General features: G+C 38.0%; 2 protein-coding genes across 4 annotated transcripts in view; one reads left to right on the top strand and one right to left on the bottom strand.

The window, feature by feature from the left end:
• The window catches only part of mcts1 (MCTS1 re-initiation and release factor), a 30,059-nt gene extending 19,494 nt beyond the window's left edge, over positions 1–10,565 (bottom strand). Inside the window, exons 1-5 of the mRNA XM_072270795.1 lie at positions 10,493–10,565; positions 9,502–9,654; positions 7,438–7,535; positions 5,169–5,302; positions 2,527–2,594 (exon numbers count right to left, since the gene is read on the bottom strand). Of these exons, the coding sequence (XP_072126896.1) occupies positions 2,527–2,594; positions 5,169–5,302; positions 7,438–7,535; positions 9,502–9,654; positions 10,493–10,503 (464 nt within the window). The 5' untranslated portion in view covers positions 10,504–10,565. The remainder of the gene's footprint in view (positions 1–2,526; positions 2,595–5,168; positions 5,303–7,437; positions 7,536–9,501; positions 9,655–10,492) is intronic.
• Positions 10,566–14,565: 4,000 nt separating this feature from the next.
• The window catches only part of cul4b (cullin 4B), a 71,736-nt gene continuing 67,425 nt past the window's right edge, over positions 14,566–18,876 (top strand). For all 3 annotated transcript variants that reach the window (XM_072270792.1, XM_072270793.1, XM_072270794.1), the window contains exon 1: positions 14,566–15,140. In XM_072270792.1, coding sequence (XP_072126893.1) covers positions 14,759–15,140 — 382 coding nt within the window. In that variant the 5' untranslated portion in view covers positions 14,566–14,758. The remainder of the gene's footprint in view (positions 15,141–18,876) is intronic.

Here is an 18,876-nt window from a genome sequence, read left to right as displayed (position 1 = left end):
GCCAAATTACTATTTTTACTACAACCTCATTTGACACATCCTGTCAGAAAAAAATATCATCGCCTGCATATACCCATTAAAATCTGTGTGCATTTCAGTAGGATAATTGGATACCATGGTAGCATGACACTATTACAGCTCAGAGTGTTAAAGTTCAATTCTGACATCTGTAAGAAGTCTGTATGCCCTCCCTCTGGAATGAGTGGGTTTTCTCCGGATGCTCCAGTTTCCTCCCACAGTCCAAAGCTGTACTGGTTAGTAGGTTAATTATTCACTGTAAATTGTCCTGTGATTAGCCTAGGGTTAAATCGTGGGATGCTGGGTGGCGCAGCTCGAAAAGCTGGATGGGTCTATTCCACACTGTATTTCTAAATAAAAAAGTAAATAATCTTTTACTCTTTTTAGTTCTGAAGAACAGAAACCCAGTTTTTCTAATCTTCCTTTACAGAACAAATTCCATTATCCCAGGAATCAGTCTGGTGGATCTTTATAACATTCTTTCATTGCAAGAAACTGATTTCTTAGGTCGGAAAACAAGATCTAAGCACAATATTCCGGCATTCCATTCAGGTGCAGTTTCACCAGGGAGTTATATAATCCCACTAAGATATCTTGACTGGAATTTTGCACTGAAATCTTCTTGCAATGAAGACTAACATACAATTTGCCTTCCTAATTATCACACTTGTATGTTAATTATGATTGATTTGCTAATGACAGCCCTTCTAAATGCGTCACAATTTTAGAATAATCTGCTCGTCCATTTTATTTTTCCTACCAAAGTTGATGATCGTATACTTTCCACATTATATCCTCACCTATTCACCAAGTCTGCCTGTCTGCCCTCAAAGCCTCTTTACATTTCCTCACAACTTACACAACCACCAGTAATTGAATGCAGTTTTGATAACTAGCGTCTCTTCACCTCTACTTGCAACTAGCCCATTTGCTGCTTGTGGTAACCCTTAAGAAAGTTATGTTTATGCTGCTGAAGGCCACAGGACTAGTGCTCCTCCAGCACTTAATTAAAGTATGATAATGTGGCACTGGACATAAGAGAGGAATCTCCTTTGAAGTCTTGTCTATCTAGGCCTTCCTCCTCATACCATCATAACTGGACTGATAGATTAATGAACTCAATTCTGCAATACAAGGCATTTTCAACTTCAGAACAACTACAACCAACAGCGGACAGAAACCATATAGTTGCAAAGCAAAGGAACCCATTTTTCTCCCATGCCTCATACACATCTCAATTCACATTATTGCAGGGTACTCTACACCATGCACTAGGCTGACAACCTGAAGCCTCGAGGTAATATTGCAACGCGAGTGCAATTGTAGGCAGCTGAACTGACGAGTTGGAACAATAACACTGGTCCTTTATATTTAATAAAGGTCTAATTCTTAGTACTCCCTATCCAAAAGAACCTTCATTTGAATGAACTCAACATTTCAAGAAGGAATCACCATTAATTTCTCAAGGGAAATTAGGGAGAGGCAATAAATTCTTCAAAATATGAAGAAATACAAAGACTAATTTACTTTCTTCTGATCAACTCCACCTAGGTCCAAGAAATAAATGGTTATCATATAACTGAAAGCATTATCTAGTTTATTGTAAGCAAATATCAAAGCAAAATACAGTGGATTTTGTTTAATTGGGGCAGCCACTTATTTAGGACAACTCTCAAAGAACAAAAACTAATCAAGAAAATAGTCGGGTTTCCTTTCATTTATTTGGGACTCTATGCCACATAATTGGTACAGGAGACTGTTGCCAAACAGGGTCTAACTAGTGTCAGTTGTGCTCGCATCGGGTGGTTATTAAACACAACACCATGCTTAGAGTGAACTAAATAGCGCCTCTTGTGTGTGTTTGTGTTCAAAAAAGTGATTATTGTCACTGATAGTTGGTGAGTCATAAGCAGTAAGACAATTTAGACAACACACACAAAATGCTGGAGGAACTCAGCAGGCCAGGCAGCATCTATGGGAAAGAGTACAGTTGACATTTTGGGCCAAGACCCTTCAGCAATTCCCCCAGCATTTTGTGGGTATTGCTTAGATTTTCAGTATCTGCAGATTTTCTCTTGTTTGAAGCCAATTCAGAACCATTTTGTTCACTGCAGTTTCAAGCATTCAGTTAGAAACTATTTGAGGATACAATCATCAAAAGCATTGTTTGAAAGCAGTGCAATAGTTGTACTAGGTGTCTGCCCTGATTTTTTTCATTTACAATCAACTAACAGAACATGGCATGGTACACTGGATTAATTTCTCTGTCAATAATTATTAGGAACCAATAGTTTTATAGTATTGTCATAGTATTGGTAGTGTTCTAATTTATTCTGTATTTCATTTAAATACGCAATTTGTTACTCAGTTAAAAGGTAGCTTGTCTTCTTCTAAAAATGAATTTTTAACTATTTCCATGAAACTTTGGCTAATTGGGACAGCTGCTTAATTGGGCCAAAATGTACTGGTCCCAATGAGTTGCAATTAATTGAAATACTGGATACTTACATTTTATCTGCTGGCATCTTCATGACTCCCACAGAAAGGGCATGTTGCTTGCCTTCTGCCATAATAGCCTTAAGAATTGCAAGTTAAGAAAATGTTCAGGTACTAAGAGTAAAACAAAGGTGTTTATCTACAACTAATCATATACAAGATCTGAACGTGTAATTTTTACAGAGAGAATAAAACACTGTAAATGAAATTTGGTATTTTCACCCCCATCCCAATGAGTGAACTAAATGTTAGAAAGTAACTCTCCCAATATTTTCAAACGCTGTGCAACTAACAAAGTTATACAATGCAGAAGAGGACTCTTCAGCCACCTCCTCCATGCCAACCATCAAGCACTCAACTGCATTAATTTCAGTTCCAGTACTGGTCTGTAGCCTTCTTTGCCTTGGTTGATTCAAGTGGTCATCTCGATACCTGATAAACATATACACAAGAGACTGCAGATGCTGGCATCTGAAAGTATAAAACAAACTACTGGAAAAACTCAGCAGGCCCAGCAGTATCTATGGAAACAGCGGGAGAGTTAATGTTTTGGGTTAAGACTCTGCCTCAGGCTAAGGAGCATCTGCTTCCACTACCCATTCAAACGGGCAATTCACATTCTAACCATCTTCCAGGTTAAAAAGCTCTTCCTCAAATCTTTTCTAAAGTTCTCATCCCATACCTTAATCCTATACTCTCTGCCTTGGGAAAAACCTTCCTGCTATGTCCTTTGTAATTTTGTGCATCTGTCAGATCATCCTCAACCTCCTCCACTCCAAAGAAACCAAATCCTCATTATCCAGTCTATTCTCATAACTGAAACACTCCAAACCCAGCAAAATACTGGTGAATGTTGTCTGCACCTTTGCTGGTGTAATCCAATCCTTCCTGTCGTGTGGTGACCAAAACTGTATGTAGTAGGGCCATTGTGGCCTCACTACTGCTAAATAAAAAATGACCATAGCCTCGTTACTTTTATATTCTGTGACCTGGCTAAAGGCAGCAAGTATCCTGTGGTTATTTTTCACCACCTTCAGTGTCGCCATCTTCTGAGATCCCTGGATTTAAACAGCAAGGTCGCTCCATTTCTCAATATTCACTTTGGGCCCTACATTAATTGTATAACTCCTAACTTTATTAATTCTTCCAGTGTATCACCTCTCACTTGTCAGGATTAAATTCCATTTGCCATTATTCTGCTCATCTTACCACCTCTATAGTAGTTATGCCTATCCTCCTCCCTATCAACACACTGATTGATGTGTATTCTTCAATCATACCCCAGGCAATAATTGTAGAGGGAAATGGACAGTTGATATTTTGGGTTGAGACCCTTCAAATGGACAGACAGAAAACCCACTGGAAAATACCTGAATCAATATCAAGTGAGGACAGAACCTACCAGTTGTTACTCAAGCTGAGCAGCTGATCAACGTGCACCAACAAGAATGACACAGGAATAAGATAAAAATAGCAGTAACCAAAATGATAGGAGAAGACAGGAGGGGGCGGGATGGAGCCAAGAGCTGGACAGGTGATTGGCAAAGGGGATATGAGAGGATCATGGGACAGGAGGTCCGGGGAGAAGGACAAGGGGAGAAAAACTGTCCAGCTCTTGGCTCCATCCCTCCCCCTCCTGTCTTCTCCTATCATTTTGGATCTCCCCCTCCCCCTCCCACTTTCAAATCTCTTACTAACTCTTCCTTCAGTTAGTCCTGACGAAGGGTCTCGGCCTGAAACGTTGACTGTACCTCTTCCTAGAGATGCTGCCTGGCCTGCTGCGTTCACCAGCAACTTTGATGTGTGTTGTTTCAATTTCCAGTATCTACAGAATTTCTGTTGTTTGCGTAAAAATAGCAGTAGTAGGCCACATAAACCTTGGCTGTTCTGATCTTTGACAGCCACACAGTAAAATTTCCTGGCCTAGTTCCATAACCTTTGATTTCCCCATTTCCAGAATTACATCCCAGCTTTAAATATATTTTCTGACTCGCCTCCAAAGTTGAGATTGTGGCGACCCACTACAAGATAAAGGATTTCAAAAATTCATGATAATTCAAAAGAAATTCCCCTTAAACATACTCTCAATTACCTCACTAGTTACAATTCTGTTAACTCCCTCACAATATGGTCAAATTAGAACCCATGACTCTCAAATATACAGAATTCCACAAGTTCACAACCATTCGATTAAAGAAATTGCTGCCCATCTCTGTCCTAATGGCTGGAATCTTATTTGGAGGCTGTGTTCCCTAGTTCCTAAATCATAGCAACATGACACTTCACTAACCATCTATTCAGTCAACCCAGCCAAGAAATTTCTATTACTGAGAGATAATCATCACTTAGGTAGAGTGAACCTTGTATCTACAGAAGTCAATGAAATCACAAGGGCTACAGCGCAGATTGATTCAGAATTAGAAATAATGTACCTAATGATTTGGTGCATTTTTTTAACCAACTCCATTACCCTACACGAAGGACTACACTCAAAGTCGCATTTTGAAGGACTTAAACAGAACATACTGAAATTTACTGTGAGAGTGATCTGGCAAACTATTCAGTTTGCAACTCACTTTCCCTCGTACATCAACTTCACTAACAGTTCTTTTATTTCACAGAACAGTATTTGTATTAGGTTTTTAGAAGGATACAACTATTGTGTCAGTGTCAGCTGGGTACAGCTTAGCTCCAGGGGACGTCAGACCAGGACACATGATATTGGCGCCACTGAGCACAAACTTGATAGCTCCTTTATCAACCTGCTGTTGTGGCAAAATAACAGGATCTGTAATGAAAAAAAAAATCAATAAATTAAAACAGTTTTATGACAGACACATTACTGTTTGTCGCAACATATAGGCTTCATCTCATTTTGTATTTAACTTACAGTTAATAATCCAAGTTAACGCTTTTCCACTTCACTCAGAAGGAAATCAACAAACATTAATTTTCACTGACCCAGCTTCTATCCCATCCTCTCCTCATAATTTTGACTCATACCTGTGATCTCCTGCAATTCTCAAAATTCAGATCTTTTCTGCTGTTTAAATAATGCAAAAGGGTGAAAGGATTGTTAACACACTAAAAAAAATCCAAGGAATTGAAATGAACTGAGCTTTTCACTGGAATAAATGATCCCCATTTTCAAATAGAGAAGTCAATTTTATTGGCTGGACTCTCCCCATAGATCTGATAAAACAATCTTGACCTGAAAGGAAATCTGGGCCTACCTCCAGCTGAACAGGAACTTTACTGATAAGCACAGGGCTCAGTATACATACACACAAACACTTTTAACCCACTCAGCCCCACCAGCCTGCTCTATCATTCAGGTGGCTAGTCTGACTACAGCCTCAGTTCCTGCCTACCACATTAATTAGTGCTTTACTTATAGACAACCTATCAATGATGAGACAGAGCACTAACAAGATAGGAAGATGCATCGAAGATGTATTAAGTGAGGAAGCAAGGGACAATGAAGGAAGCAGTGAGAACCATGGAACTTGGTTCTTCAAGTAAGACTAAAATCATCAGAGTCTAGTAGAACAATCAATATAAAACACATTTTTTTGTGAGCGGCCCTTGGATCCACATAGATCTGGCACTCACTGCAAAGAGTCATGCACAACTGCCAAAAAGGAAAAAGCAATTATCTGGAGGTTATTGGAGAAGTGAAATATGTTTTAAACTTCCTTACCAGTTGTATCTGAAGAACATAAGCAGATACTTGTTAAATTAATGATGAAACTAATGTTGTGTAAAATACAATTTTCACAACATTAGGAACACGGGGGGGGGGGGGTACTATGTAAATTACTTTTACATTTTACTATTGCAGCAATCCGCGTACTTTAAATTTGGAAAAAAATCTTCAAAAGGTTACACACAGAAGTCACATTAATGGCCTTACTCCATGAGTGACAACTTGGGTCTTAAAAATGAATAATGGTGTATCAATCCACTGCAATAGTCTTGTCTGCAAGGACTAGCTTCTTAACTTTGGGTTGGTTTAAGAATTAAACTATGACGAATGGCATTTATTTTTCATATCTCTTAAGATATAGCAACGGTCCCCAACCACCGGGCCGCAAAGCATGTGCTACCGGGCCGCGAGGAAACAATATGAGTCAGCTGCACCTTTCCTCATTCCCTGTCATGCACTGTTGAACTTGAACATAGGGTTGCCAACTGTCCCGTATTTGCTGGGACATCCCTTATATTGGGCTAAATTGGTTTGTCCCATATGGGACCACCCTTGTCCTGTATTCCCCCGCTAAGGTAGAGCTTTCCTATGAAACCTTTCGTGCCAAAATGGCGTGAAGCAAAGAAGTAATTACCATTAATTCATATGGAAAAAATTTTTGAGCATTCCCAGACCTAAAAAATAACCTACCAAATCATGCCAAATAATAAATAAAACCGAAAATAACAGTAACATATAGTAAAAGCAGGAATGATATGATAAATACACAGCCTATATATAGTAGAAATAATGTATGTACAGTGTAGTCGGGAAGATGAAGGCAAAAGCGATTTGTGGGAAAAAATGGGCACGTACACACATGCAGACATCACATATGTGCACATCACGCATGCGCACACAGGTGCCCGCGCAAGGCTTCATGGTCATGTTAGTCTTTCCTGGGGTAAAGTGTCCCGGGATTTGACTGCTACTTTTGTCCCTTATTTGCGAGTGAGAAAGTTGGTAACCCTAACTGTAAAAGACATGTTGAGGTGAGTTTAACCCTACTTGAACCCCCCCCCCCCCAGTCCGCAAGAATATTGTCAATATTCAACTGGTCCATGGTGTAAGAAAGGTTGGGGACCCCGGAGATATAGCATTTGAATAACTAACTCAGTAAATAATTTTGACCTTATCAGTTCGCTGAGAATATTTAAATATTGAAACAATCGACCTACATTTGTGAAGTAATCGCAAGGTGGGGAAGAATGGTCCCTCCCTCTGTCTAAAGAACAGCAATTCTCCATTAACCGTCAGGATCTCAATATGTTCATGGCTTCAATCAGAGAAAGAGGGAAAATGAAGTACAAGGTTATCATGTTGTCAAAATAATAATTCTATTTTTTTAAATTTCCAGTTCAATCACATTGTCCTGCAGAGTGCAATGCAGTCTTAGTACTTTTTTTTCTTTTCCAAACATAATATCCAAAATTATTACCTAGCTATGGTGCTCAAGATAGAGTAATTATTTTATTCTTGTTTAACTATATTTCCACGGTTATTTATTACTTAAAAATATTTCAAAGAAAATGCACAATTACTCATGAATGTGAGAAAAATGGAGGGATATGGACATTCTGTAGATAGGAGGGATTCGTTTTTTGGGTTGTTCCTGCGCTATACTGTTCTATGTTCTATGTTCATGAAGCACAGCCATTGTTTGCTTACATCAAAATGATCTAGTTGAACAACATGCCAGATACAATGAGACAAACAGCTGGTTAAAATGTTTTTTTTACTGGCAAGAACAGAGAGTGTTGATTATAGCATAAGGGCAACCTTCAGATAATTGATAGATATCGCCATTAACATCATCAGGTGAGGCTTTCAAAATCTCACATCTTCTAACAAATTCAATTTCCTAAAACCACTTTACAAAATACCAGGCTAGATTATGGTGGAAATTCTCACGGTATCGGCCTACAGAACAGAGTGCTACAAATTACATTCTGATTACACAACCGAAAAACTTACGCAGGTCTCCACACTTGTAAAATTTAGTTCAGCATGTCAAAACACATGAGTAACAAAAAAATCTGTGCAGGTTAAGGAATTAATGACAGTTTGGGTTAAACCCCTGCAACAAGAGTGCAAAAATGCAGATAATTCCTTTTGTAAAAAGAAAATGGTCCCAAAATGTTATTTCCATTTTAGTGGGGAAAATAATGTGCAGTGTCTTTAATCTTTAAAAAGTATGAAAAAAATGAGCATGGAATTTTTTTTTCTTCTCCTTAGAACACTGCCTCTCACTGGGATAGCAGCATTATTATTGACAGCTTTCAGGCATTAGACATTCAGGCATCAGTGACATTTACTGAGCTTTATTTGAAGTTAACATTTCACAAATGTTTTGCTCTTCATATAATACCACATTTGGAAAAGAAACAATTACCTAAGAATATTTTATTCCTAGTGAGCATGAACAACAGGTTTAGGTAGAAAGGGCTTTGGAATTCTGTGCCACTCTAATCCACATATAAACACTTCCCAACCAATGATTTTCCCTTCCATCTGAAAAACATCTGACGAAGAACAACTCAGCTCGAGATTCAAATGTGGGCGGCTTTTCAAGTAGCCAGATGACATCCTACCCATTTACCTAAACCTTAAAATGTTCACCCGCCAATTTAGCTCCTTGGGCATCCTTTCATGTAATACTGAATCTAAGTTGCAACTGGAGACAGACACACAAACAGTGCTCTACTACGCGTGAAGCATCAAGAACTGATGCTGTGAAAGTTTCCGCAATTCTAAATTATAGGGGCCAGTACAATGTCAGGCCAGTTTGTGTTGCTGCCTTAAGCTTCTGCAGTCCAAGTTTGATCTTGATCTTTGGTGCTGTCAGTTCTCTCTGTGAATGGAATTGGAATTAGTCTATTATTGTCAGGGACACTGATCGCCTGGGACTCAGTTTCGCAAAATCCCAAAGACAGGTGGTTATTAGGTTAATTGGCAACTATAAATCCCCCCTAGCTTAAGTGGGTGTTGCAAGAATCCAGGGCAGTGAATGGGCACATGAGGAAGAACAGGTTAGAGGAGGAAAAAGTGGAAAATGGGATTTCTTTAAGAGATTTCTTTAAGAACTCAGTGAACCAAATGATCTTCTATGTTGTAAGCAAAAGAAAAGCTTAAATGACCATAATATAAAGTCCACAAGCAACTTTGAAATGGAAAAGGCATGAAGTAAGAGAATGACAATTAAAAAATTATTTTACATTTAACCTAATAATGCTAAATTGTACCATTTTACTATTTTTACAGGGTCCTTCTTTGGCATGATTTGGTTCAACCATGGCTCAATTTTTGGGAACTGATCCACCAATTGACTCTTAATGCCTTTAATAACAGATGTTTTCAGCTGGATGCAGTTTGAAACATTCTCCTTCTCATCAAACCTGTCAAAGTAGAAAACAAATAAATCATTCTCACTGATGTTTATAAAAAATAATAGTTACCATCAATTTCTCCAAACAAATGCAATTGCTTTTGTCATGTTCCATAACTACCAAAGCTTCACTTAAACAGGTGCATCAACCTGACATTGAGTGTCAATAAGAATCTCTGGGGACATCAAACTCGAGACCAATACCGTATTCATCCATCGTCCACATACAGCCATCAAGGCAACTGAATTACAGGATGAAAGTAAACAGCAAGGACTCTTGTCACTGTACTCCCCACGAACAATATTCCTCAATGACAACATTACCAATGGGATCAGCCAGTCAGTGCCAGGGGTAGAACTAGTTAAGATCTTTATGACTCAGGTGCACCCCAAAATAACACGTCAGGTCATCTGAATGACTTGTTGATCCAAAGTCATTAGAAAACTGACGGAGAGGAATCTAATATTCCCAATGATAGTTAGCTATTTAGTATACGACACAAAGATAAAGGCTGTGAAGAGCTTTGTCATTAATTTACCGTTCTTGATACGAGACGAATATATCTGCAAGATACACGCCAGAAAAGGAGATGAAGAATATCCCATTAGCAGTCTACATTGCATGCTAGAAGGACGAAGAATGCTCGAAAATACCCATTTTAATTAAAATTATTTGCATTTAGGAAATGAACATACTTAATGCAAATGCTGTCACATTACCATGTTCTCAAATTCTATTTAAAAATGAAACGGTTCGAAAAATCAAGCATTAGGAACTAAAATGTCACAAAACTGATTCCTTCCGAGAGCAGAAATAGAACAAAAAGGATAAATGCTGAAAGACTCACTTCTTAAACATTATGCAGCTGTAAAAATTGCCAACTCCACGAGGCCCAACGGGAAATACAACGTGTTACGGCACGTCGTAACTACATAACAAATCGCAGCGGCTGCTGTAAAGTGGATTCGCCTCCGTGCATTCAATGGAGTGGCGGACTTGGAGGGCAGTGTTGAGCAGAATGTAACGACTTACTCAATGTGCAAAGTATGTTCTTTCCCAGGAAAAAGAACTGTTAGATAATCACAACGAAGAACAGGAATCGAAACAAGAATCTACCTGTGACAGATCTAACTCACTGTTCACTCGTTTTGAAATCGAATTGCATGAAACTTTGTTTTGGTCACAATGCTTTACAAGTTCAACATAAACTGGAGAAGATCACGATGTGGATTTTAGCTGGGTGAAGTCACACTAGCCGCATAGTGCATCTGATATTTCCCTTTCGGTATCAAATTACGTATTTTTTGTACATGCATATTTCTACTTACATTGACAAGCTGATGAATAAACTTTACACACTATAGTTCGTTCCCAACCTCGGTATTTGGATCTGTGAGTAGGGTTTGTCAGGTATCTCACCTTTCCACCTTAGTTGTGTTGACCACAATTTTAACAGTTGGAAGAACCAATAGGAGAGGATTTTGGTCATGGATAAAATGAGGCAGTGATGGTGTAGATTGTGTTCTAAGGGTGAGCTGTCAACGTTAGCAGCAATAAATTCAAACCTCACAACCCACAATTGATTCTGCAAATCTTAAGCAATGGACACAAATGCTGAATGAACTCAGCATGTCAGGCAGCGTCTATGGAGAGGAATAAACACTTGATGTTTAGGGCTGAGACCCTAACTCGAGGTTAATTATGATACCAAGGTTGTGAATATTTCTAAGTTAGTCATTCAGTTGTTGGAAAGAGGGAATGAAGTAAGTGGCTAGTGGAATTTGGGACAAGGACCAAAATCAATAGTTTATGTCTACCTAACGTTCAGTTGGAGGAGAATTTGGTTATATAAAATCCATCATAGATTTTTGAAGGTCAATCATAGCTACAAAAATCTTCAAAGATGTATGGAGAGGATGTTTGCTATAATGTATTTGGACTTCGAACAGGTGTTTGACTAAATATCTTAAAATAAATGGTAGAAAATTTGATGGCATGGGATTCAATCAAAAATGTTTGAGATATCAATTTAGTCAAGGTTGCAGAGTAGCGATGAATAGTTGATTTTATGACTGAAGGAAGTTTGTAATTTCCAGGGTTTCATCTTTGAGCCGTTGCTTTTGTTTGAATCCATTAATGATCTTGACTTGTGTAGACAATGCAAAATTTAAATTTGTATTTGAAACTCAGCTTGATAAAATGGTAATAAATTTTGGGAGGACTGAAACAGTAGTAAAATCGTTGGAAGGATGGTCAATGAAATTTATGTGGGAAATCATTTACTTTCAAGGTAAGAATGAGGAGAAACGGAAGAAATGTAACAGAACTATTTTGCTCATTCTCATGGACTGTCTGCCCCACTCCCATCAAGGAAGAGGCTACATAACTTTCAGACTAGGACCACCAGACTCAAAAACAATTACTTCACCCAAGACATCAGACTGATCAACACCACCACTACATAATCACTTTCTGTCATTCGTCTTATGCATAAATACTCCTGTGCCTAGCATACACTATGTACATATACTAATATACATAATCTATGTATATAAACCAATATTTTGTTTTTTTATTGTGTTCCTTCTGCTTACTGTGTTTTTTATGCTGCATCAGATCTGGGGCAACAATCATTTTGTTCACCTTTACACCTGTGTCCTGACAAATAACAATAAACATTCTTGAATTTTGAATCTAACATTCCACTTGCTAAGATAAGTAACAATTTAAAAGATTAGGCAGGAATAGAAAGAAGAATCATTGCAGATGGTACAACAAATTAACAAGGATAAAACAAAAAAGTTAGGAAACATATTTCTTTAAACAGAAGCAACCACACAAAAATGAGGAAGGTATCCTCAAATTTTTATGTATTTTATTATGTTAAACACTGGACATGACAGTTTTGGTAACAATGTGAGTCATTGAAGAAGATGCAGTATATTTTCTAGATTAGAACCAATAAAGAAAGTTCACATGGAGAAAGTATATAAATTGTTCTGCCTACAGTAGCTATTCAGCATTTTCAACTGTTGATTCATATACCTATAAATTATTAATTACTTTTTGCATATGATCTACAACTGAGCCTCCACAGCATTCCTAAACAAAAAAAAAGTTTTTTAACTGCTAGGTAAATAAATGTCTTTGTATCTCTATCCTGATATGGGAACACTAATGCCTTTGAGTGGAAACCTACAAAAGGTAGTGGACTCAGCCCAGTACACCATGGGTAAAACCCTCCCAGCCATTGAGCACATCTACATGGAACGTTGCAGTAGAAAAGCATCATCAAAGATCCTCACCACCCAGGCCGTGCTCTTTTCTTGCTGCTGCCATCAGGTAGAAGGTACAGGTGCCTCAAGACTCACACCACTATGTTCAAGAGCAGTTACCACTACTCAACCATCCGGCTCCTGTACAAAAGGGGATAACTACATTCATTTAAGGACTCTTTTATCTTGTTATTTATTGCTATTCATTTATTATCAGCATCTGCAGGTATTTTTTTTTTACAGTTTTCAGTTACTCTTCTATAGATTTCACATTGTATGCCCTCAGAAAAAGAATCTCAGGATTGTATGTGATGACATGTCTGTAGTCTGATAATAAATTTTAGTTTGAACTTTAGCCCCCCTGGTTCTAGGCACTCCAAGCCATGGTGAAAATAATGAGAACAAGAATACATCTGTACTGTCTCATAAATATCTTTTAAAATGCAGAATATTGCTGTGATATAAACAATCAATAGCAATTTTTCACAATGTAAGAGCTGCTGAAGTACTTTTTTTGATGTATTAATGCTATTGATTCATTTGTTTTGACAGAATTCCAACATATTTCCAAGATGTACTGTATAACTATACATACCTAGTTACATAAGGAATATGATGAATTCTCAAGGTTCACAATCACTGGCTGAAAAAAAACCTTTCAATTTCTGTCCTGAATGGTCTGCCTCTTATTGGGAAGTTGTCACCCAGTTCAAGCATTCCAGCTTGGGGAATCATCATTCTTGCACCCACCTTGCCAAAAGTGTATGCTCATCAGTAGGATCATCTCTCACCATTCTACTTCAAATTTGCTTAGATTCTCATATGGCAAACTCCATATCCCTGAAATCAACCTGGTGTAGCTATGTTGCATTCTCATTCTTTACAAAAGGCATGAAAAAAATCAAGCCCATGTTGGGCAGAGTGAGAATGAAGAGTAAAATGGTATATTAGTTTCCTGAAAAGGAAAGTAGCAAGTATTATCTATGGACTCATTCTGGTTCGGAATGCCGTTGTTTTCTTCTATTGTTTGCATGATGTGTGTGTGTTTTTTCCCTTTTTCTCCATGCAGTAGTCACGGTCTTTTTTTAAATTGGGTTCTTCAGGTTTCTTGCTCTGTGACTGCCTGTAAGCAAACAAATCTCAAGGTGTCTAATTTATACCTTTTTTGATAATAAATGTACTTTGAATATAACCACCTTAGTATATTAAGATGGTGATATCCTAGAAACATACGAAATGTAAAACTTGGATACTCATTAGAGGAATTGTAGCAGCACGGAGGGAGTGAACAACCGGGGGAATACATGTTGCTTACGAACTACCAAACGGAATATTTTTCCCCTCTACCTATTGCTGCTTGAGGTGGAACCGCTTCAACCAGTATCCAGTTCACCCAAACTCCAGGAGACAACAGCAATGACTTTGCCTATTCGATATGGGCCAGTGTTACATGTTCGAAAACACTGAGATATATAATCTATACTTCCAATTTTTAAAAAAACACGCACACACGAGTTAAACTTATCTGATTGTTTTCACACACTAGAGGCTTCAATTTTCGAGATTTAACTGACATTTGGCGGGCAAATAAGCGGCTGGCACTCGTGATGTCACAGGATGAAGGTTTCCCGGCAGGCCGCGGGGCGCCGGAAATGCCGCCATTTTACTCTATTGACAAAACAGGTGATCGAAATCTCGCCGAGTCGGTTCCAAATTGTGTTTTTTTTTTCTTTTTTTTCGTTTTCCGCTTTTCCCTGGCAGAGGTGTGTGAGGACGCGCGCGCGTGTTTTGTTTTCGAAAATAGAGAAACAATAGGACGGCATCGGCTTTAAGTTTTCATGTTTCGAACGGGCCTCTCTTCACAAAATTCACCGCAGGAGGTGCGACAACAGGCTGATGTTAGTCCGAGGAAGCGAAAGTTAGCCGAGGCCGGCGAGTTTGAGCACCAGCACCAGACACCCCAGCAAGCCCAACTCCAGCTCTTTTCCTCAGCCCCTAAGTCTTCCTCCTCCTCCACCTGCTGCAATCACCAGCTCCAGAAGAAAGTCAAGTTCGAGGACTCGTTGGACTTTGTGGGACTCGATGTGATGGCGGAGGAGCAGAGGAAAAACAGCAACTGCTCCGTGTTAACGGGGCATGCCAACGGTCTGACCAAGTCCACCACCTTCGCCACCAGCAAGCCGGGGACGGCTAAAAAATTAGTTATTAAAAATTTTAAAGGTATAATAAGGTTTTAAAATAAAATAAAATGTGATAGCAGATTCAGGTCTGCTCTTTGCCTAGGCCTATACCAGCTCATTTAAAGAACCTTAATTATGCATCAGTTTTGTCTAGTTGTACACATCAACAAGAATCAGGCTTGCAAAACAATTTATTTCATAGTTCAGATTGACTTCCAGATTTTGCATGTGTTTAGGCAATCATCACAACACAGTTTTGGCTTTATTTTTAAAAAACTGAATTTGAGTTATCTGCCAATTGATATGCACTTAAACATTCAGCCTAACAGAAAACAGCTCCATCTGAACACCAGCTTGTTTCCCTTGTTGAAAATTTAAACTTCAATTTTTCCTTAATGAATTTTTTAAGCTTCTAGTTACAGTATGTTATACTTGTCATTTGTGTTTGTGGCACTGCTGAAGTTCTCAGAAAGAATTTGAGCTACAATAAGAATAAGGTTTGTTTACCTGTACCGGACCAAATCTTTACATCTTTGTATCTTGGGTAAGATACAAAAAGGCCTGTTTCTGTGCTGTTTTTTCTATGGTAAGATGATGCTGACCAATCTTACACTTAAGCCCTTAATTTTGAATACATAAAATTGTAGAAGTTATAGTTTTTCTTTTATTCTATTTGAGAAGCCATTTCATAAATTTTTCCATTCAATTTTTCTTTTCATTTTGAATATCAACTAGTCTAACCTGGGTGTGTTCGTCACTGAGATGTGATTAGTGTTATTTATTCCATTTCAACATTGGTAGCATCCTCTTTGTAGGGTTGGTAGCAAATACTTATTTCATTGCAAGGTGGAATTTGAACTTCTGATCATGTTGATATCTTCTGAACTCTCAAGGTGGCATTTGCATAAGGGAAATAGAAATTTGGTTAATTTCAAATTGGATGCTGACTAACTTGAGATGGGCAAAATGATGGAGCCGTTAAAGAGATCCAGGTATGATTACTTCTCTGTGTGGTAATTTGTAAACACTTTTCTTTTGATGTGAGTCTAACGAGGGACTAATGGATCTGTAATTGGAAGTGGAAAGATAAGTAAGGGCAATTTAACATAGAGCGCAACTTACTGAAATCATCTATATTTTTCATTTTAATTGTTAATACTTTTCAGTATAGATGTTGTATAGCATGTATTAACAGTAGTCGGCATTTTGAGAATTGCATTTGGGGGAAGAAAGATAATTGGCTAAATGGTAACCATTTGTAGTTAATTATGATTATATCTCTACTAAATGAAAACCCAACTCCAATCATTGGCTTTCTTAGTGTTTTTCCAAAAAATGTACAGAAGTTTGAGTAAAAGAGCTTTACTTGATAGTTTGGTGATGTTGGTGTTCAGGGAATAAGTGAGTGAAGCAGATTTGCTACTACCCTGAGCATAATTTTCTCATTATTCTTGTTGCTAGTAGCAGTTTATGTTGGTAAACACTTCAGTAGTTGCAGGAACAGATGAATGGAAGCCAAAGCATTGAACTACAATAGAGTTGTCCCTTTTTTAACTGGAAGATGCTTACTTGAGATATGATCAGGAATATCATCTACAAAATAAATGTTTTTATTAAAAATACTTTTTTTTAGAATGTTGAGTTCGCTGCATGCATAGAACTTTATGATGCCCTGTAAATTGTATCAGGTCCTAAAAGCAAACTTGAGTAGAGCCCAAATTGGTGTATTGGGGGGAAAAAGATACTGTTTGTAACTAAGAATGAAGGTTACCTGTTTTGTTGGGAGACTGGGTGACTGTGAAACAGGTTAAAAATAATTGGGCTGTTTGTGAGAACAATCTGAGGGGGTTGTGCTTTCTCAGCAGAATTTGATTTTGAATCCATTTTCTCTTTCATTTAATTATGTTTCCCTGTTCAACTATGAATGCCTGGAATAAAATGGATCTCAAGATGGTATATGGTGACATATACAGTACATGCTTTGATAATAAATTTACTTTGAACTTTGAGAATTGCTGCCTTGCTGAAGGCCATAGGTGACACATTTATGCAGCGAAAGGGGAAAAATATTGATAGCAGTAATTGAGTGCACGTAGACATTTGTGTATAAGTGTTTCCAAGATAGTACATTGTCAGGTTTAAGAATATTACTTGGCAACTGCCAAAATTCTCAGAGGGAGTGGTGAACTGGAGTTCTCCAGGTTGATACTATGACATCATTGCCAGACTTAATTGAGTTAAGAAAAGCGTCAAGGGGTGTGATTTCAAAGTTAGCAATCACTGCATTATTCCTGGTGCTATTTACTAGTGCGCATAGAAATCAGGGTGCAGATGGATTGATGGCTGGGAGATCATGTGACAAAGGAACTGGGATGGGTACAATGCAAACACAAGTTTGAAAGGAAACACAACTGTCTGGTTTTACTTAATGGAATATGCCTAAATGCACCACGTTCAGCTGGCAAATGAGATAAGCTCGATAGTCTGATAGACAAGTAGAAATGTGTTTCTGTCATTACTGAAATAAGAAATACTGCTTTATATTCTTTCAAACAAGAGGGGTTAAAAATGGGATGTGTGAACTATTTGCTAAAGAAACAAATCTCATCTCTGGGAAGGGAATCATATCTGGGAAAGATCATTAGCTAAAGTTCAGAGTTAAAATAATGAACAAATCACACTGAGAACATGCTGCAGATCTCCAAATTGTCCAGATTAAACTTCAGCAAATTTCTGTGAAATGTAAAATCATTGCAGAAATAGTGAGCTTTTTCAATATTCTTATTACTCGTGTATTAGCTGGGATGCAAACAGTGAAAGGTTTAAGGGCCGAGTGGAAAGCTGTATTCAATAGATAGCAAACTTAATGAAGCAGGGAGGACAAGATTATTAGCAACTTACAGTACTTATAAGAATTTGATAAGAATTAAGGTAGTAATGGAAAAGAATAAAGGTAACATGGTTTATTGTGTTTCTCCTTTTTGGCAACATCCCTCTTGCTAGTCTTGACAAAATAAAAACCATGCAAAATGAGGGACAGTTGGTTCTGAACTAGACTTCCAATGCAGGGAAGGAAGGTTAATAGTTGATGGGTGCTTTTGTAATGGGAAATTTATCACTTGATTCCTTTATTTTGTGCCAAATATGTTAATAGTTAAATTTGAAAGTGACATGGCAGAAGTTTACATATGTTCAAGGAATTGGTTTTGTGGTTAGGAGAAAGAAGGCATTAGAATGGAATATGATAAGACTTTCTGGTCCAATGGTCAGCAAATATCCAGGTGGAATTTAATCCACAGCAGTGTGAAGTAAAGGATTTTTGGGGGGGGGGGGTAGGAAGGCAAAGGAATGCACAGGAAGTATGAGGCTATTCATTGGCTTGTATGAGGGGGAGGTGTGGTAAGAAGCATTTCCATAAATGCTTATAAGTAGCAAGTTTGTTTGACCATTGACTATGCAAGGAGGAAAGTCATTATAAAGCTGCAACTGATAGGCCATGGTTTGATTATGGAATACTACTTTCATTGTCGCTTCACAGGGAAGATGTGATTGCATTTGAAATAGTGCAAAGAAGACTTGTCAGGATGTTGACAGTGAGGATAACTAAGGGTGTTTTTTTTTGAAGATGAGTTTTAATCTGTGTAGATTATAATGAGAATTTTTTTTTCCTTGAGTGTTATGGTAAAATTGGGGAGTGTGAATTGATTATAATTGGTGGAAAAATGAAGGGGGCTGATGAGGAACTTGGTTTCCACTCGGAGGATGGTAATGGTCTG

This window comes from Mobula birostris, chromosome 10 (genome assembly GCF_030028105.1).
Source record: "Mobula birostris isolate sMobBir1 chromosome 10, sMobBir1.hap1, whole genome shotgun sequence".
Classification (NCBI taxonomy): Eukaryota; Metazoa; Chordata; class Chondrichthyes; order Myliobatiformes; family Myliobatidae; genus Mobula; species Mobula birostris.
The sequence above is the reverse complement of the archived record's forward strand: the minus strand, read 5'-3'. Positions and strand labels throughout refer to the sequence as shown.